Source organism: Ictalurus furcatus, chromosome 20 (assembly GCF_023375685.1).
Source record: "Ictalurus furcatus strain D&B chromosome 20, Billie_1.0, whole genome shotgun sequence".
NCBI classification, from domain to species: Eukaryota; Metazoa; Chordata; class Actinopteri; order Siluriformes; family Ictaluridae; genus Ictalurus; species Ictalurus furcatus.
The window spans coordinates 20,170,917-20,192,854 of record NC_071274.1 but is presented as its reverse complement, the minus strand read 5'-3'; the positions used below and the strand labels follow the sequence as shown (position 1 = coordinate 20,192,854).

Sequence of the window (21,938 nt, the reverse complement as noted above, 5' to 3'; positions counted from 1 at the left end):
AAACGAAATATTTAACCACGGCAAGTCTGTTATAAGATGAGTCCGGACACTGTTGGGTTTCTGTGTGTAGAGCATCGTGACTCTGTGTCTCCAGCATCTTAGCTGCTGGAGAGCTGAGCAATGGGAAAGAGGAGGGGTGTGAGCCCCCTGCTGGGCAAACAATTCCCACCTCTCCACAATAACATTGGTACAGAGATACAACGGCGAGCACTGAAGCTTTTTTGGTTATAAAACACTGTACACACCTGCCACAATAAAATTCTAATACTTCAACCTAGTAAGCTTAAGGATTATAAAAAAAAAAAGCAATTAAGTACTACCGTGGAGTGTGAAATCACAAATCAATTCAGTGCTGTTGACTAAAAACTAAATTTTTATTAAATAGACTAGATAATTACACTCAGATAGATGTTAATCCATACGACATGATTACAGATTTTTTGCTAAAGAAGACTTTTTGTCAAAAGAGTAAAACGATTACCAACTCTACAGCATATGAAACCATATGAATGTGCACAGTGGTTGTTTACTGTTACTGTATGACTCAAAGGCTGAAAATTTCCAAACGCCTGCAGTTTAATTCAACCTGAGTGGGGGTGGGGGTCCCCCCCCCACCCCCTTTGAAGTGTGTTATCATTCACCTCTTTTTCCACTCCTCACTCTCCATGATGAATAAAATACATTGATCTCATTACGCCCTGCAGTCAGTGCCAGTGGTCCTCTACTCCACCCTAAACTCCTCCCTCTTTCTGTTTCCATCTCTCTCTCGCTCTCTCTCTCTCTCTTTCTTGCCATTTTCCTCTCTCTGCCCCATTCGCTCATGCCTGGATCAGTAGACTAGATTATTCTGCACAGAGACAGAGAGAGAGAGTGCTCACACACACACACACACACACACACACACACATGGCTCCGCTCTACACTTCCTGCTCCTCAAGTGCGATCAGTGCGTCTGACTCGGTCTAAACACACACACACACAAACACACACATACACAGACTGCCGAGCACTCACACACTCCTCAACTCCTGAACACAGCGCAGAGTAGCACAGAAACAGGACGAGGGAAAGGAGGAGGAGGGGGACGGAGGATGTTGCCAGCGGTAGCGTCCTGGCCACAGCTGCACTGAAAAGGGGACACGGGTTCTCCCCTCATTCTCGTTCTCGTGCCCCAATTGCCTCGCTCGCTCCGGATTAACCTGACCATGGAGTCACCAACCAAAGAGATCGAGGAGTTTGAGAGCACTTCGCTGAAGTACCTCCAACCAGACCAGATCGAGAAGATCTGGCTCCGGCTCCGGGGACTGTGAGTACTTTTCAACAGGTCTTATTGTGTGTCTCTCTGTGTGTGTGTGTGTGTGTGATGTGTGTTTATCCTAGTGGATGAGACAAAACGCTATGAGAGAATTGCCCTTTGATTCTTTGTAGAAACCTACATCAGTGTTCCCCTAACAGAAAGGCTTCCAAGTAGAACCCCTTTTAGAAAGCTACCTTTACCATGTTGAAGAACCCCCGAAGGACTCTTCTTTCTAAGCTTCACATCTTATAGCTCTATTTAACGGTTTCCTACGTCGATAACCATAAATGTTCTAAAATGTTTCCTTGCGCCAAAGGTTCTTTGAAAAAAAAAAGCAGATCTTCAACAATACTCTGTGTAAGATTTCTCAGCTTCCTATTTTGTACCTTGAGCAATCAGGAAACACTCAGTTATTGGGCGCTCTACGTAGAATCTTCACGAGAAACTAACCGAACTAATTATTCTGTCTAGAATGTAGTCCTGCATCAAACGCAGGGATCCTTAACATCCTGAGATCAACTCATAATGAAACAAATCATCACTGCCATCACTAACAACTAGAAACCAGCAAATCTTTCCGTGAATCCCCCCCCACCCCCCTCAGGAACGTCCTGGGAGCATCACTTCATTATCTCACCTCCAAAGCAAAAACAAATGGTGTAAAAAAAATCTAAATTCGGCTCCCTCACAACCGGCGCACACACTTCCCAACAGGCTAAAAAGCTTTTTCATCAGAGTCCTCTGAGCACTATTTTATAAATGCAGACCCTTTACTATTATTATAATGCCACTTTCCTATTAGACGAGGGCACACACACCCCACTTATCTGAAACCTTCTTCAGGAACAGGCTCTTATTGCTGCAGCACTGGATGAGCAAAATACAATTGCGTTTGTGTGTAAAGTCGAAAAGAGCAGAGAGAGAAGGAAGGACGAACACTGTTCTTTCAGACCACAGCCATTTTTTTTTTTTTTTTTAGATTATAGACGTGTTCGTGAGACTTTACAGATGGGAGCTGCAGTCATTTCTGCTGAGGGTCAGAGATTTTTATCAGCGCTGGTGGTTCACTTGAGAAGTGTTTGACGCACGGCAGACTGTTATCTCTGACTCTCTGTTTTCCTCTATGTATTGACGATCACGTCAAATTACGTGCGTGAGTGTGAGTGATTCTCTAAATGGGAAAAAAAAAAAGTCATCTGTTTATACTTCATGTATGTAAGGAATAAAACTCGGAGGATGGTCTGTTACAGGAAAATAATTAACGATGAACTGATACTGTTACCACTATGAAGTGTACCGACGCCAAGTGTTTTATTCCTCTTACGTCGCAGCAGTTCACCAACGATTACATTTTAAAAAAAATGTATGTTAAAAATATGTCATAATTTTTAATCCATTTTTTAATCAATTTCCTGCTGTGGAACACTCACAAAACAACTTCCTGTTCTCACATACTGAACTTTCTACCAATTGTGAACAGTCGTTCCATCGCGAGTCTCTCTTTTATTCTTTTTGTTTATAAAATCAACGAGACAAAAATTCAGCTTTTGCAAAAACGTAAACGTCTCCATCCTGGTGACTTTCCTGTGGCGGAAAACCTAAAGGTTACAGCTTTACTCTGACTGTTACACAGGGCTGACACTGGAGACTCCTTCCACGAGTCTCCTGGTAGTAAACGTCATCATAAACACAATAACATGCACACAGGTTTCTGTGCAAGTTGCTACTGTAGAAACAATATAGCCTAGTATTAGAACAAGAGCACTGATATAAATGTGTGATTTGAATTACAAAGCTGTCAAAGCTATTATAAGGCCCTCCAGGAATTCGTGATTTTAACGATCGGAGAAATGAACGCAAAATCAAGCGAACGCCGCAATCTTCGGAGGAGCTTGCAATTTTTCAAAAAGACGCGTCATGTGACGTTATCACAATGCACAATCAGCCAAAGGCCTCTTCGATTCACGTGTGTCGAGCAAGAGTACAGCTAAAAGGTCTCATTTAGCGGCAAACATCAGTGCGAAAGACCGTGCAAGTGCAAAAAAAAAAAAAGGAGAAAAAGAAAAAAACTGAAGCAAAATTAAGCATTTTTGGCTGCAGCTATCATAATCACAATCACAAAATAAAAAGAATTGAGAATTCAGCAACACTGTGGTATAAACACTCCCTCCACCCCCCACCCCCCTCTATTCAGCATTTGGTCTGAAGTTAAAACAAAAATTCTTGATATTCCTTCATTTTAATATTAGGGACCTGACATTTGAAGATCATTGTGAATAAACTGACGTGTTAGAGCAGATCAGTGTCGTAGTGTAATACAAATAGTGCTTTTAATTTCCCAAAAAGGATCCCCGCCCCTCACCTCACCTCACCCCACCTCACCCCACCGCACCCAACCCAACACACCACACACAAGTGACCAACAGCTGGTGGATGAGTGTGTGCAATTGTGTATGCAAATGTATACACTTGAGTATACCTCTGTAAATGTGCAAGATATTAATGGTCCCTGACAGTATACACAAAGAGCGTATGGTGCACAGAGAGAGAGAGCGAGAGAGAGAGAGAGAGAGCGAGAGCAGTCATTCATTACTGAGCACTCCTAGTCCCGTCTGATGCATTGGGTTGATCACAGAGATGACGTGAATGAAGAGTGCCGCGTTCCCCAACTAAATGCTCTGCTGTTATTGTATTGTTAATGGGCTTATGTGTTTAGAGGCATCCTACTACTCAGCTTGATCGAACACTACAGCAGTGCACTGTCACTGGCTTAACCAGGCATTAAGCGAAGCTCACATAGTAGTTTATCTTTAAAAGTAAAACCTACTGAAAGTAAAGCCACTCATTAATTTAGAAAAAAAATTAAATAATAATAATAATAATAATAATAATAACCCTGACTGACACAGACTGAGCTGCTCAAACAGGTAGACCACCATTGCTCCCTGATACAAAGGAAAAGGTTTCTGAATTAGCGCTACTAATGCTACATCATAAACTAGTTGTTGTTGTTCTTTTTTTTTTTTTTTAAAGAAAGTATCACATCAGTAAAGCAATCTGAAAGTCTCAAACATTTACTGATCAGTTTAGTTTAGTGATAAAAAAGCTGGAAACAACTTACTACCTAGCATAGATGGTCTACCAGTGTGACTAGCTCGTTTTGTGTTTCGGCAGCTGGTCAGAGCCAATTTGTTTTTCAATGATGTGCCTTACTACCTAGGGTACTGGTTTACACCTAGTAATAGTTAGCTTAATGGTTGCTATCTTCCTACTGCTGGGCATGACATGATATAATAGTCTAATGGGCTAATATTAACGACAGTAGCTTTGTGAAAATGGCTAGCTACCAATACTGATGGAAACAGTCTAAGTGAATGTTTACAAAGCTCCTCAGCTTCCTAGCTGACAGATGACCTCATCCATATTTGACAGATTCTAGAAAAGATTAAGCTGCCAAGTTGACGCAAAGTAATATTTTTCAGTATGGAAGAATTCAGGGACATTGATTTAGCAGTCAATGCTAACGTACCTACAGTGTAATTTTAGTCATAGCTTCTTTTTATAGTCATTTTTTCAATACATCTGAGAGAAATATTGATATTTCTGACACTTTTGTCTCATTTCCCCTGTCATTCCGCCTCTGCATAGCTCCTAAAAGATTTAACAGCTGTGTACTAGCTTGCTAGCTATAACATTAGCCATTAGCTCATTTATGCGTCTGTGTTTTCCAGTTTCCTCAGAGCAGTGCTTCAATAACTTTAACCACTTGAACTGTGAACGTATCACGCGTTCATCTCTGCATGTCAACGCACAGACCTTTCAGCTAAAAATCCATCTGTTGAGTTCAGAAACGTTTTGCTAACTTGCAATGTTTAGCTGTGATCAGCAGCAGAAGGGTGTTTCTGTTTAATTGTATGAATCATGATTATGTGGAATATACATGTGATGATTAGATTCAACAGAAATCCCAGATTAAATGAATTCTTTATGCTTCTGTCTTGCTACAGGAGGAAGTATAAGAAGACGTCACAGAGGTAAGGCAGCCTGGAGCGGCCGAGAGCTGAAAAACAGGGATTTCCTCTTACCTGCTGGAATTTATTTATTTATTTATTTGTGTAATTTTATGTTGAGCAATTTGTCACTCAGTTGTTTAATTGCATCTGTGCAGTGATCATGAAATAAACACAATTTTTTGGACCATTAAATTTCCCTCTGGCTTAAAGGATGATGCAGTTTATTACCGACATGATAACTACTGACACCGAATTAGTTTAGTGAGATGCTTTATGAGACTCTCGACGAAAAAGCCCTTGTGATTTCAGTGTGTGTATTTGTTCTATTTTGATATTTTAATACAATGATGTGTTGAAGTTGCTCTGGAGTGCAAGACACTCTTTCCTATATACTGTCTGTTTAGAAGAAAAGTGTTGAATATGTCAGGAGTAGGGACGGCTACTGTAATAAAAAAGTAACACATCAGTCCGTACTGGATTTTCGGGTCTTTTTGTGATTTTTGTGGCCAAAAATGCTTGATTTCGCTGCGATATTTTTTCAAAATTTGCGATGCAATTTTTTTTGTTGCGTACATGAGACATTTTAGCTATACTCATGTATGACGCATGTGAATCGAAAAGGGCTTTGGCTGAATGTGGGTTGTGATTACGTCACATGACGTATCTTAGCCCAAATCTGCAAAAAAAAATTCTGAATATTCCGGAGTTCGGAATTGCAATCGTGAAATCCTGGAGGGACTGACACATGCACAAACTGCTGTTACTTCATGAGTAGTATGTCTACCGTAATACCAGTATCAATTAAACAGACTAAAGTTACTGCAGGACTAGCACTACCGTAAAACTACTAACAAATGGTCAAACCAAAATAACTAGAAGTAGTACAGCCACCACAATAACTGTAGCAAATGGACAAACTAATGTTAGTGCTGGAGAAGCATAGCTACTGTAAAAAAGGGCAGTGGTGTCTCAGTGGTTAAAGGTGCTGTGTTACTGATCAGAAGGTCAGGAGTTCAAGCCCCAGCAATGCTAAGCTAGCACTGTTGGGCCCTTGGGCAAGGCCCTTAACCCTTAGTTGTATAAATGAGATAAATGTAAGTCGCTCTGGATAAGGGTGTCTGCCAAATGCCGTAAATGTAAAAAAAAACCACCCTAACATATGGGTAACTACCGTAACTTTTGGAGCAGCATATCTACCCTAATGACAGTAATAAATGGACACTAATTTACTACTAATGTTAGCGCTGGAGAAGCACTGCTGCTGTAAAATCCCTAACATTTAGGTAACTACAGTAACTTCTGGAGTAGCATGTCTACTGTAATATTAATAACAAATGGACAAATTAATATTAGTGCTTGCTGGAGTAGGACAGCAACTCTAAAAACAAACAAATGGGCAACTACCGTAACTCCCGGAATAACACACCCACTGTAAATACAGTAACAAATTGACAAAATAATGTTAGAGTTGGAGACGCACAGCTACTGTAAAAAAAAAAATAAATAAATAAAAAATAACTAACAAAAGAGTAGCATGCTTATTAAAAAAAGGTCCAATACATATACATATTGTAATCGGACTAATATGTGAATGTACAGTATATTTTATTTTTGTATGGATATGTTGTATATGTCACAAGCTTCTGCATGGTTTAGTCTCATATGCAGTTGACATGAACTTAGTGACCCCCTTTCACCTGCCTCTCTGAAGATAAAAGCAAGGCTTGTGCTTTTGTTCACGTGTTTCTGATGAAAAACTAAAAGCATCTGCACTTAGTTTTGTGTTGTTGTGTTGCGCGACCCTGCTATGAGCATGCCAAAACGGGCACCAAATGGGTTCCTTATGCACTTGATGCACATGTGGGGTTTTTAACGGGGTGCAATGCAACTATCTGTATTTGTATTCAGATTCAAACCCAAAGTGGGCGTGGTCTTATTCATAATCGGTGTTTTTTTTTTGTTTGTACCTACATGCTACTAGCCTGATATGCGTAAACCACCACAACCTTGACTATGCAGTTACTAAGGACCGCCGCATGTTTATATTAATGTAATGAACATGCCTACACGAAGTCGAAACCCACTTCTCACGTAACTATTTTCTTTTCGTTTTTTGTGCGCATGACCCCAGTCACAATAAATGCCCTGTGAACCTTTTTTTTTTTTTTTTTTAAAGAAACAAACAAATTAGTGCACCTCCTTTTTGTATCTGTATTTGTATTCATATAGAGCACATTATTTGTTCAATCTGAGTCATGTATTTGTATTCAGTTACATCTCTAACGCAACTCTCATCATGTCTTTTGTTGCAATATCACACAACAGATTAGACGTATCAGGTTCAGTGGTAGAGAAGGGATACTAATCGCAGCACATATGTTCTCTATGGGTCATGATGTTTTAAAGGGACATCTGTTTGGAACAAATATGCGGTGGCTGTCGCCAAGCGCTCCACTATTGTTGACTGAGAAAACAGAGAGAGAGAGAGAGAGAGAGAGAGAGAGAGAGAGGAAGGGAAAAGCAGTGTGTAGACAGCAGTGAGAGAGAGGGAGAAATAAGGGGAGAGGGGTGGGCCTGGGCTAATATTAGAGAACTGGAGTGGGTTTAATTGGTTGGGCTGCAGGGGGCGGGCTCAGCAGAGAGTTCCCTCTGCTAACTTCCTGTGTCGCTCGCCTCTGATTGACAGCTCAATGGGGCTCTGGGTAATTATGGCAGGCTAATTGGCTGCAGAGAATTCTAGGACTGTGTTATTACTGACACCATGCAACAAGACAAATACAGTATGTGTGTGTGAGTAGACACGTGCACACAAGTATGGGGACTATGAGAGAAGATATGGAGGATGACTTTGAGGTTGGGATTGGCTGGAAATCAATGAAATACGATCTATAATGAAATAAATGAAATCAAGTTCCTCAGACCATGCCGAGGCCCGAATCCCAGCTGTTGTCCGTTTCTCTCTCTCTCTCTCTCTCTCTCTCTCGTGCTCTTGTTTGTTAAACGACCAAAGAACATTCTGGTGTAATTCATTTCCTGACACCGCTGCCAGCTGCAGAACGGAGTCCTGTCCCGTTATAACTTGCAGTTCTTGGTAGTTGTGCTTATTTGAAGTAGTTGATATTATAGCAAAATTAAAGCATGGACACACTTCTCCCAATGTTCGGCCACTTTCATAAGCATCTACATAGTTGAATATAGGTTACGGATGTGACGTAGCATACGTATAAACATGCGTACTGTAGTGTCGGACTGCCTGCACAAGCTAAACATCGAGTGACACCATTTGCATATGTAGTCATGTGACCCTCAGGAACATTGATCGACAAAGTTGAATATAGACTCAAATGGCATTATACATTTAATCGGATCAGAATCTTATAGGAAAAATTTTTCCGTGGGTTTTTTTTTTTTTTTTTTGTACGAATTCCCACCCGCTCGCTAGCTAGCTCTCCCAACTTGCCAGGGTGAGGTCTAGAACGTACATACGCTGAGACACGTGAAACTAGCCGCCATCTTTTCGAACTGCTGTTCATGCTGCATCATAGGGCATGGTAACACACTCAGAGGCAAGCGCTATCTACCCTCTTCCACATACATGATCTCACAGGTGCCTACGATTGGTTAGTGTCATTCTGATTGAACAGGAGAGAGAGTATGTCCCTCCCATTCAGAGAACCTGGCCCATTTTGCTTTCTTGGACTCCCGGCCACGGATGGCTGTGGTATCATCGGAATTCGAATTTGTGATTTCCAAATCGTTAAAAGTAACTATAAATTGACAAAAAAAAAAATGATAAAAACGTTTGATGTGTCAAATCTGAAGTATGAAATTGCTAAAGGTTGGCAAATTGCTGAGGTATAAAATGAACGAAACACTTCAGGACATGCTGTCGCAGGAAAGTAATCAACTTCAAGCGCTATTACGGATGAACCTGTGTGCTCCGGATTTACTTCTCAGACTCGTAACTATGGACATTTGTAGGGAATTGAAATCACGGCTCGTGTTGGTCTGCCCCAAGGTAAAACTAATCCAGCTTCGTTAGGGCTTAATAGTTTGGGAAATACGGTAGTCGGTAATTTGAAAAGAGGCTGTGTCAGGTAGTAATCAGCCTTCCCGTATCCAGAGTTTGATGAGGTGAGACCTGCAAAAGTCAAAACTCTCTACTGCTTAATTGAGTGAAAAATGGCCGCTAAGCTTTTTTTCCCCCACAGCTGGCGGCGTTAGCTATAAGTGGTCCATTCATGTGTCCAAATAAGGGCCTGTACAACATTCAGATGCAGTACAAGCTGTCCACCTGCAAACACACCTGGACGTCTTCCCCCTCTTGAATAAACACTAGTCGAGATTATACAAGCTGGTGCAGCGTCGAGTGCAGAACATCATGCTAATGGAGATTGGTGCTTCACACAGCTGCATGTAAATCATACACGCAGTCAAGGGTTAGACATATTACACACACACTCACACATGTACATACTCTTAGCATAATCAAGTGATGCTCCTTGTTCATTGATGCTAATAGAGCTAATTGAAGGCATGACAATAAGTAAGTGCGAAGGGGAGAGATAAAGAGAGGCCGACAAGCGCAAGACAGCCGAAGGAAAAAACGAAACTGTACGTAATAGCAGAAAGCAGAGCCAGAAGTAACCCAAGCCAGGGGAAACACGCTGATTAGGCAGTGTAAAAAGACAGAGTGTGTTAGGAATTGGCGTCCGAGGTGTTCTGCTGTCGCACACTAATCCCAAATGCACTCACTGACGCAGACTGCTGTGGAATTCAGGGCCTCGGCCGTGCCAAAGGTTTCGGGAGGTAAACGCAAACTCGCAGCTGTTTTTCGTTTCTTTCCATGATCCACAGAAGGAGAATCGTTAATCAGCTGTCGATGTGCGGTTAAAGTTGACTCGAGGCACAGTGTTCAATCTGAACTTCGGCAGAGTTAATCGTCAGCTTGAGGAAGTCTTGATTAGTCAGTGTGAACCACAATACTCCTCATTCAGCTTTGCTACAAAATGTTTCCACACAGTGCAATCAACAGGGGTACTTACTCCACTTCAACACATCCAGACTGACATAGAAAAACAACACTTACGTAACATCGGATGTTAGTCCTTGAGTTACCTGCATAGCTGTGACCAAACGGCATAACGCATAAAGCAAACTTTATGCTTGCGTTTGCTTCTGTTACTCAATCGCTGTTTACGTTTAGAAAAAAAAACGCCCTGTTTTCGTATGGACATTTACACCACAGCGCTGTTATAGTCTCGTTTCTCATTGGTCAGAAGATGTTGACAGTCAGCAATGCTAATACATTTTCATGTCTATAGTAACACTTCTAGGGTAGATGCTACACAAACACAGATTTTTTTTTTTTTTTTACAAATGTGTGCAATCAGTGATATGGATATGAAGTTTTCTGTGAGCAGACGTTTATTTAGCATTTTTAGAAGGAGTCTCCAGTGTCAGAGGTAAAGCTATAGCATTAAGCTTTCCACCATGGGGCAGCCTTCACGACAGAGGACTTTGCAGTTTTTTGTGTTTTATTTCTTAAAGTGCACCTTTCATGTTTTTTCAAACGTTACCTGTCATGTAGTGTGTTATAGAGTTGTTTGTGAATGTAAAAAGTCTGCAAAGTTTCAAAAATCAAAGCGCACGATAAAGAGAGTTATTGACTCCCAAAAGAAGGAACCGATTCTGAACAGCTGAAACGAGTCGTTAGTGATTCCAGACTTACTTCCTGTATAAACCTATCTAGGTTTGTAACAAAAAGCCCCACCTCTGGTCTTCATCGGCTGCTCGCTGACAGCGGTAGACCAATCACAACAGACTGGGACGTCTGACCAATCAGTGCAGAGTATGCTCTCTGAAAGTCGGAGTTTAGAATGAATCCTTTCGAACGGATCATTTAACGAGTTGTTTGTGACACTGGGGAAAAAAGGTAATGCTGCAATTTAAATTATGAGTATGTTAAAGTGTTTTTTGACCTCGGGTGCGTGTAAATCTATTGTTTGAGACGTTTAAAACAAAATTAGGCACGTTTCAAAACCATAATAGGTGCGCTTTAATACTGCTTGTACACTGGGCTGAATTTCAGGCTGGTTTTGATGGATCATTAGCCTGCTTTCATCAGGCAGTAGTTTTGTTTTGTTTTTGTTTTTTGCAGTTGAGCATCCATGTTTGAATGATTTTTTTCACTGGAAAAATGATCACTGCCCACAAACCACAATGCATTTTATTGCCAAAATGTCCTCGTGGAAGCCTGCGTGTACAGGGTGCCAAAAGCAATTGTAGTTTAGAGCATGTTGGAAAAGTTTCGCTCTGGGCATTTACAGGTTTTGCACCTCATTGCTAACACACACACACACACACACACACACACACATGCACATTTTCTCTGTGTGATCTTTTGTCCTACTTCCAGAGTTCCAGATCCCTCAACACCCCCAACCCCACTTCCCGTTTCTCCCTCTGAACCTGATAATTAGCGAGGGTAATTGCCCAGTTCAAATGAACCACTCATCCAGCATTAATTACACTCCTCTTCTATCCGACACTTCTGTCCTCTCCTGCTCGTCGCCTTCCCAGTAAGCCAGGTGTTCCCAGCTGTTTTGCGGGTGCAGGTGTGTGAACACCCCCTCGTTGATGCCGCACGCCTCTGATTAGCTGCTAGTTCCTGCTGTCATGACTGTGAGAGATATTTCACTCAGAAAGGTCGGAAGGATTTAAAGAAGAGTGCTTGATGTGGCAGCCCTGTGTAATACTATACAGTGATTTCCACTTTGGACGTCTTTATGACGTATGACTTAATTATCGTTACCACAGCAATGTTGAGTACTTTATTCTGATTGGTTTTTAATTTTTTTTTTTTTAGTAATGTACATGTTCTAATGAATTACCGTTTCTATAGTAGCAGCGAATTCACAAGGACTTGTATGGAGGATGCTCCACATAATCAAAGATTAACTGGTTATCAGGCCATATCACACGACCCTATCGTTGATTATTTTCCGGTAACAGCATGCGTAATTGTGTTTTATTCCATATGTGTTAACCATTAAGGGTTCAATAACACAATAACACCTCTCCTAAAAATTCTGCTGACATTAAAAGGCTAGTAAAAGTCCCCATTTAGTAGAAATGTCAGAAAATCCCCAATTCTCAACTTATAAAACCAGTTACCCAATAAAATAATAGATCAGCTAGCCTAGCTTGAGTAACTAAACCTCACTAGATTAAAAGCTTAATTAAGCAAAATAAATAACATCTGCATAGAATATTTTGTATGTAACTCAGCCAACTAGCAAGCTTAGCTAAAAATCATTTTTGAGCAGCACTAGACAAAAACACTACAGTGTACTAACTTAGTGTAAATTGTAAAGCTATTCTAACTTTTACATATATAGTCATACATAAAATGTCCCTTCACAACACAATGCACTTAGTGGAGAAAAGTGCTAATGTAACTTAGCAAGCTAGCTAACATAGCTAATGTTTCTTGAGAATTGCTTGACAAAACAAGCTAACCAGTCCATACAGGATTTTGTGGAGGGTTTTTTTGTGATTGTTGAGGCCAAAAATGCATTTTTTCAAAATTTGCGATGCAATTTGTGGAGTTTTTTTTTGTGCTTTTTTTTTGTTGCAGAAAACTACTTAGCTGTACTCGTTAGACACACGTGAATCGAAAAGGGCTTTCTTTGGCTGGACGCGCGTTGTGATGACGTCACATGATGCGTCTTGGCCTAAATCTGTGGAAAATCTGCGTCAATTTTGAAAAATTGCAAGCTCCTCCCAATATTGCAAAGTTTCCTTCATTTTGTATTCATTTCTGTGATCGCAAAATCCTGGAGGGACTGGCTAGCATCAGTAAATTTGTACGTTTTAAAGCAACTACATAAAAGCTTTTCCAGAAAGATAGATATTGTGCGAGGCAATGTGATTGTGTTTATTTTGGGGGAATGGTTAACAAAGACTGAAACCCCTTGTTCCTTTTTTGTTTTGGCGTTTAGAATGTTCATCAGTCTTCATTTCCAGACAATTCTCTTCAGTGTAATAAATAGAGTTTTTATGTGATAAGATCTCAAAAACAGATACAGCCAATTTGAACCCCTCCTTGTTTGATTATTTCTGACTGAGATTGGTTTGTTTTATTATCAGTATCCCTACTGGAAAAAGAAAAAAAACCCCGCCTGGGCCAGTAAGCTGGTTTTAGCTTGTCACCAGCCTCAGATGGTCAGTTTTGATGGTTTTGGGGGGGGGGGGGATTGGGGGGGGGATTTGGATGTTTTCAGGCTGGTTCTAGCTGGTCAGGATGTTTCTGGTTGGTTCTAGGTGGTCAGATTCATTCTGGCTGGCAAAGCTGGTTCTAACTGGTCAAATCTGACAGCTGTAGTGGGGTTTTGGACACTCTCAGGGTGGTTCTAGCTATTCAAACTGATTCTAACTGGTCGAGCTTGCATATCAGAGCTAATGGTTTAATGGGGATTATTTATGGTGTACCTGTTATGGCAGTGATCTTCATCATAAGGCTGTATATAAGAGCAATCTTCTCTAAAATGATGATTTTCCCATCTATTAGAAGGTAATGGGGAATATATATACTTATATATATAAAGTATAGATTTGTCATTTTGCTTCCGTAAGCCAGACTTGGAAGTAAAACACTCCTTGCACTGCTGCTCTGGTGATTAGTGACACAAATCACTCCGTAATATAATCATAACCCCTCACTCCAAAGTGCTTCTTATCCAGCTGGCAGTAGCCCAGCACTTGGATTTACACCAGCCATCCGTCTCTCGTTCCATCACAACCAGCCCTCCATCCTCTCGGCATTGATCTGGTGTCTCCTGATCAAAATCTCCTGTCTCCTGGTTAATGAGGCAAAAAAAGAGGACATTCATACAGGTTTAGCATGGCCAACCTGACCATGACCGATCCATCAGACACTAAATGTGTCATCATTTAGAGCTACACCAGGGTACAGTCTGAATGGATTTGATTATTACACTCCAAATATCATTTCATATTCCCTTTTATTTAGGTGAATCACATGAGAGGAGTTGGAGGAGTTTGCATAAATAATGCAGATAACGATCCAATCCAGTGGTTCAATCACAAATTATCTCCCTATAAAAAGGTTCCTGATTAAACCCATCTTGTTTCATTTTCATTTCATATTCCCTTTCATTAGATGCCCAGCCTGGCTTGAAATAACATTTGGCTGACAGGGATCTGCAAATCTTTGTAATCTCCTTCACCTCCCCTATGTGATGTGTGCTTGCTTGTTGGCCAAAAGAAACACCAAGCATGAAAGCACATGTTTTCAAGAATGTTATGTTACTAGCAGGGCCAGCTACGGGGACCTACGAATATTCTGTTTTCCTCTACCGCATTAGTATGCATACATCCCTTTGTTGTAGTCCTTAGCTATAAGATTCTGCTATGCTGAGTGAGTATTGACTGGTAATAGCTTTCTAGTGCTGTGGGATTTTGTTCTGATTTTCTAACACATCATTTCTGAAATAGAGTTTAAACAGTAGCTACTGTATCCTGCAGCCCAAGATGTGTGAAGTGTGCCCTTCAGTAAATGTTTTGGACCTAGTAACAAGGCTTCTAAAAATGAAAAACCCCTACTCAGCATTACAGGCCTTAATTAACCACGTTTAATTGCGTTCTAGTGGAATTTTATTACTTTTTTTTTTTTTTTTGCATCAGATGAGAACTACTGTCCAAAAAATGTCAAGGATTGAGCATTAATGCCTACTGGTGTGCTGATAATGGCTTGGGGCGAGCATTGTGAAGCATAGCTTTATGTATCTGTGTGTTGGAAGTGCTGGAAAGTGGTCCATATGGACCTAACCTTTGCGAAGGTCAAAGTAAAGCGCTTATATGAGAACTGCTCAGTTCTTCTAGTGGAGAGGTTATACTAAATTCATGACCACATTGGAAATGGAAAGCATGAAAAATCGAACTGATGTATATTCAACATGGTGGCGCCCACAGCGCAAAGTAGCACAAGCAATAGTAGCATGTTTTAAGCCTTGAAAGCAGACACATTATGATTCTGTTTTGATTTTCTGTTCTATTTGTGATTTGTTATCCTATTGTGTTCACCTGTTATGTGTTACTTCTTCATTCATTTGTCTATGTAGTCTATAAATTTTGTGCACATTTACATCTTTAATTCCAAGCCTTGTTTTCCTAGTCCTGTTTGTATCCTACGTTTGACCTTTGGTTGTTTTTGTTGTTTATTGATTACGGATTACCCTATGTGTATTTTGCTATGTAATACCCTATGTATTGACCCCCACTATGGACACTGACATCTATAGTATCTATAGTAAATACACACTTGTGTCCTGCCACATTCACCCACGCATTGCATTGACTTTCAAGTTTCTGTTTATTTAAAGATTTATTAAAAGATTATTATTTTTTTTTTTACTGTGCACTTTCATTTCAGCTTACATCATATATCCACTCTTAATTAATTGAAGAACTAACCAAACAACATTCCTGGGCATTTTGGAAAGTAATTTGAGAGCTTTTTGTATTCACACAGATCAAACCAAAGAAGAGATATATAGCTTCCTGTGAGCATCCATTTTGGTCTGATTGGGAAAACAGGACGTTCTGACTTGCAAGTTGTCATGAATGCAGCATTAGCTCCTAATCTACAAAGCCTGATCCAACTAATCAATACTACAGGCAGGTGTGTTGGAACTAAACTCTACAGCAAGGTAGATCTCCAGGAGCATGTCTGGCTTTGTCACAGAACTCCCCTGTTATCTTCCTGTTTTCCTCACTCCTACTGGGATGCTTTTCAACGCCAAGCATGTGATGAATGGATGTTCCAGGGAAGAATTGTCTCGCCAAGCTACTTTATAAAAACAAACTTTCACAGTAAGCGGAGAAAAATTTGAGAAGCTATGACATGGGTAGCAAATTTACCACAAGGAGGTTATAACTAGATAACGTAGCTAACGTAGACTGATTCAGATGAAATGAACATGCTTCCATATTAGCGATATCCATTTTCCATATCGTTGTGTTCATCCATGTATGTACAAAAGTAGTAAAGATAAAGATTTTCTCTCATCGGAGATATAATGACACTGTCCCTCCACACTCTTTCAACTCTTTCATGTTCTCTTCAGTGTCAGTGAGGAAGTCACACCAACTGAGTCCAGTTATGGCCAGTTGACCTTGAACCTGCCAGTAATATTTATGGGATTTTTTAGAGGGTTGCCTGTCCATTCACAATTTTAATATGTTCCGCCTCAGAAACTGTAAGGAACACCTGTGCATTTCACCTCAGCAAGCCCAAAACAGGGATCTGCATTAGGGTCATAAACATCGGCATCAGGACTGGCACCAAGGTAAGCAGCATCCGGGTGTACAACAAAACCACAAGGTGAGACGTTAACATTGAACAGATTAGAGTAATGTTCCAGCACCTCAGGTTCCCTGTCAATGCCCGTTTTCATTGCCCTAGTTTGCTTTACACCCTTGCCAGTGCCTGGCCAGATGTCTCCACTCTGACATGAGAAACCTCATAAAACCTGCGAGCTATCACTCTAGGCGTACTTGCGATTCCCTCCACAGTGGACACGCTGATTGCTTTTGAGTACACTCCTCTAATATAGCTGCCAACTCCTGTATGACAGTTCGGCTCTCCAAATGGAGGAACTGGTGGCAGTTTGGGACGAAGTGGACGAACATATGGTGTACGATACAGTTTCTGGCTATTCGTATCTGTTTTAAACTATTCGTCAGTCTTAGACCGATGCGATAAAAGTGAGTGTAGAAATGACATTTATGGTATCACGTTAGCTAATCCATGCTAATGTATGGTTCGTTACTTACCTTCGTAGTTAAAGATATAATTTTTGTGGAAGAACTTATATCCTTTGTTGAGTTTGGAATGCGGCGCGACTGAATGAAGCCTCAGCAATGAAATGGAGCTCTCAGCTTTATGTGACAGCTCTGTTCTAACTGTCTGTCTGTCCATCCGTCTGTCCAACCATCTCTATCCATCTATCTATCTATCTATCTATCTGTCTGTCTATCTATCTGTTTGTCTGCCTGTCCAACCATCTCTATCTATCTATCTATCTATCTATCTATCTATCTATCTGTTTGTCTGCCTGTCCAACCATCTCTATCTATCTATCTATCTATCTATCTATCTATCTATCTATCTATCCGTTTGTCTGCCTGTCCAACCATCTCTATCTATCTATCTATCTATCTATCTATCTATCTATCTATCTATCTATCCGTTTGTCTGCCTGTCCAACCATCTCTCTCTCTCTCTCTCTCACTCTCTCTCTGTATCTATCTGTCTATCTGTCTGTCTGTCTGTCTGTCTGTTTGTCTGCCTGTCAGTGATAGTATATTTAAGTGTATTTGGCTTAAAGAAATTGATTTATCAACTTAAAAAAATTGAGGTAATTAGTTTCCTCAAATTGTTTGAGTTAAATTAACTTATCCGGTTTTACAGTGTACATGAACGTGTGTGTGTGTGTGTGTGTGTGTGTGTGTGTGTGTGTGTGTGTGTCTCAGGGTTACTGGACACAGTAGTTCAGTGATTTGTGGTAATCAGAGTGTGGTCTGATGTGTGTCACAGACTCACAGGAACTCACAGGAACTAATCTAGCAGGCACAATAGGGCATTGTGTGAGTGCAGCTGCATCGCCTAGAGCAATTAAAAAGACCTGATGCTGTGTCTCTGAGTGTATGTGTATATATGTGGGTGTTTGTGTGTGTGTTTTTGTCTGTGTGTCCACTGGTCTGATTAAGGTGGCTTCAGATATGTTCATTTTGTGGTGTGATATGCAGATTTGGTGACCTTTGAAAAATTTAAATAGCTTTTGTTGTCTCGGAGAGAGCGGCTGCGACAAACTGACCTTTTCTATACTGCAGTTAACCGCAGGAAATTGGCACCAGGTGCTTAAAATATTGACCTCGGAGGAATTTCCCCTTTGTGTTTTAAGGTGTATTCTAAATGCTAGTGTACAAACAAATTCCAGTCATCGAGAAAACAAATAGCGTGGAATAGGAATCGCATGAAAAAGTGACTAAAAGAGAGGGGGATGGGGAGGGACAGAATCACGGCAGACGTGACACACATAAAGCAACGTTTCCTCTAATGGCATATTTTCACTCTATATCCCCCCTCCCCCCATCCATCAGGATTCCTCAGTAATAATCCTCCTCCCTGTGCAGTCATACATCCATACAACTTTCCATCTGTCCCTCATTCTTCCCTCGAGTCGACTTCTTTAATCTGTTCTCATTCCGTAACACACTGCGAGAGATTATCAAAGACTCCAGTCGCAATCTTCCTCATAATACCGTGGCTGTGTTTATATGCAAATATTATTGTCAATCCAAATTAATTCATTCCAATTACAGATGCCATTTGAACCGTTCATGCAAGGAGAGGTATTTAGTGTTACAAACATTACCAATAAAAAACCAAAACAAAAACTAAAAGCTAATAAATCGTATAGAAATGTAATTAGCAGTTTAGCGAGTTTTCTGTTAGCTGAGTTTTCATTCATCTCTTCAACTACAGTATATCAGAAGGCAAGAAGAAAAAAAATGTGTTCTACATCAAAATCTGGCTAGCTGAGTTTTTTTTCCACGTGATGAATGTGATGTCATGATTTGATCAAGTTGTTGGATAGTTATGTCCCGTAGCAAAATGGAGGCTAATCAACTCAGTTTATAATCAGATACCGGCTGTCAAAATGTCAGTGATGCTGTGCCAGGACATCAACGTCAAACAAATCATAAAAACAAAGAAGATCATCGTCAAAACAAAGAAGAGCGCTTTCACAAAAGTTTTAAAATGATGAAAAGGATTATTTAAAAAAAAAAAATTGTAGTCAACAAAACAGGCTGAATGAAAGAGTTTAGACCACATTTTTTGCATTTGAATATGGAAATGTTCTAAAGATGTTAGAAGTATTTAACAGCGAATTTCCCCCCACCGATGTTAGCATGAACAGAGATCATGTGAAGAGACAATGTTTGAATGCGACAAAGTCTAACTAGCAAGTTAGCTTTAGTGACTAGAGAGTTAATTTATGCTTGCTAGTGAACAGTTTCTGGCAGTCTACAGACAAAACTAAGAACACAGACATGAGTGTTAGCTAGCTACAAGAATGTTAGCTAGCTACAAGACTGTTTGCTATAGCTACAAGACTGTCAGATAGCTACAAGACTTTCAGCTAGCTACAAGACCGTCAGCTAGCTACAAGACTGTTAGCTATAGCTACAAGACTGTCAGCTAGCTACAAGACTTTCAGCTAGCTACAAGACTGTTAGCTATAGCTACAAGACTGTCAGCTAGCTGCAAGACTTTCAGCTAGCTACAAGACCGTCAGCTAGCTACAAGACTTTCAGCTAGCTACAAGACCGTCAGCTAGCTACAAGACTTTCAGATAGCTACAAGGCTTTCAGCTAGCTACAAGACCGTCAGCTAGCTACAAGACTTTCAGATAGCTACAAGACTTTCAGATAGCTACAAGACTGTTAGCTGGCTACAAGATATACATCTCACTTAGCTAACTTGGTCAGAGTGAGAGTTTTCTTTCTCATTTTTTAAAAACAATTCCATCTTACTGGAACACAATGATAGATGACAAGATTCAGGTCCTTAAGCTAGGTACAAATGGGGTTCAGTGACAACTATCTGGACTTTAAAAGCATTCAAACTGTGAGGAAAACAGGATTACAATAGGAAACCTGGAAGTGCACTGAAGACCAACCACCTACATTAGCAAACAGCAGTAACGATCTGTAAACTTAGTTATTAGTGTTTTTTTTTTTTTTTTTAATGTTCCTTTTTCTCTTTTTATCTCCCCTCTCCATGCCACATGTTGTTAATTAGTGCTTGTGCAAGTGGAAGGGAAATCAATTAATGACCGCAGAAATAAAGGCGAAAAAATACGGAGCCCAGCAGAGGGAGAGCAGGAGGCAGAGACATGGCAAATGTCACCATGTTGTTTTGCTACATAATTAGCGAGTTAATGGAAACCTAAATGAACGTAATGGCGTCCTTCTCGACATTGGAGTGGAGGCTCCGTGAGGGGGCGGTTTTGGCGGTTGATCGAACAGGAGAGGCACGGCATGGGACCTCTTAACAAATGATTACAGCTTATGAAAAATGCAGTGCAAACTTATTCAGATCAATGCCTTATATGTATGCAACTATTGTGTTCATGTAAAATGAGTCAATCGAGTGTGTCGCCACTGCCGCTGTGGCTAATTATAGGTAATTATTATTGATTACGTTTGATGTGGCATGACCAGCTGTTCTCGACTGGAAAAGTCATTTCAGTTCGCGCATCCAAATGCTGCTGGGCTGGAGTCAATAATCAGTCCCAATCAGAAGGCTTGTGACTCTAATGCAAAGGTTGCCAAACTTCAAGGTTTAACTGTTAGGAAGCTGCCACCAGAATGAAACGCTGACCTTAATGTCACAGAACGGAGTAGTCCTAAGCTCAGTGCATAAACTCACGCAGATACAGGTCAAGAGCTTTCAGTTAATGTTCAAATCAAACAACAAAAAAATGTGATCATTGGACGGCCAAACTGGTTTGAACTGGCAGTAACTCAAATAACCACCCTTTACAAACGTAGTGAGAGGAAAAGCAGCCCAGAACGCACAACACACTGAATCCTGAGGCAGATGGGCTACAAGAGTAGAAGACCATATTAGATTCCATTATCGTCAGCCAAGAACAGGAATCTAAAGCTGAGTTCTGCTTTATGAGATGCTTTTCTGCTCAGCGTGGTTGTAAAGAGTGGTTATTTAAGTCACTGCCAGCTTGAACCAGTTTAGCCATCCTTTGATCACATTTTTCTTGTCTGATTTGAACATTAACTGAAAGCTCATTTCTGCAGTTGTGTATTTTAGTAATACCCACAGGGATTTTGTCCTGCCAGTTTGATGAGATAACAGGCTGCTGTTCCATCAAAAGCTGATTCCCGCTGTCTGACTTCAGATGGTTTGTAGCCGGTGGCCAAATTGCCGGTGTTTATCAGATCATTACGCTGCACGACATAGTGATTCAAAAGCCTGTGGGTCAGTGCGGTCTCCAGCGCATGATGACATTATTGTTGTAAAGATGCTGTTTAGTGAGGAACTGATGGGTGATTGGATCCTGGCCAATCCTAAATGGACTGTAATGGACGGATCAGTACTGGAATGTAAATAAAAAATAAAATAAAAAAAAGAGTATCATATCATGGATGTCAAATTAATGACAGAATCGTTGGACTAAATATATCTAGCTTGGATTACGGATATCCTCCATCTTTTTCTGAATGGAACGATGCCGGATGTTAAATTTGGATACTGACGCCGAACCTTCTTATTCGGTTCGGCTGTTACTCATCTTTTGCTCCTCATACTGTAAATATGCTTCTGTACCTGAAAATGGAGGTTATATTTTCCAGGCTGCATTGGATGTTCTCTATGATTCCTGTCCTCCAAAGTTCTCTGTCCTGAAGACTTTTCCATGGAGGAAAACCTTCTGCATTGACACTGCTTAATAAACATCCTTACAGAAAGCTTTACCATACCAACAATTCATTAATTGATTAATTTTTTAAATCTAAGA

At 40.5% G+C, this 21,938-nt stretch overlaps 1 protein-coding gene across 2 annotated transcripts in view; it reads left to right on the top strand.

Moving 5' to 3' along the window:
• Positions 1–497: 497 nt before the first annotated feature.
• The window catches only part of pde1cb (phosphodiesterase 1C, calmodulin-dependent b), a 60,450-nt gene continuing 39,009 nt past the window's right edge, over positions 498–21,938 (top strand). The window contains exons 1-2 of one of the 2 annotated variants that reach the window (XM_053650962.1): positions 498–1,306; positions 5,305–5,331. In XM_053650962.1, coding sequence (XP_053506937.1) covers positions 1,206–1,306; positions 5,305–5,331 — 128 coding nt within the window. In that variant the 5' untranslated portion in view covers positions 498–1,205. The remainder of the gene's footprint in view (positions 1,307–5,304; positions 5,332–21,938) is intronic. The other variant, XM_053650963.1, reaches the window with a different exon arrangement.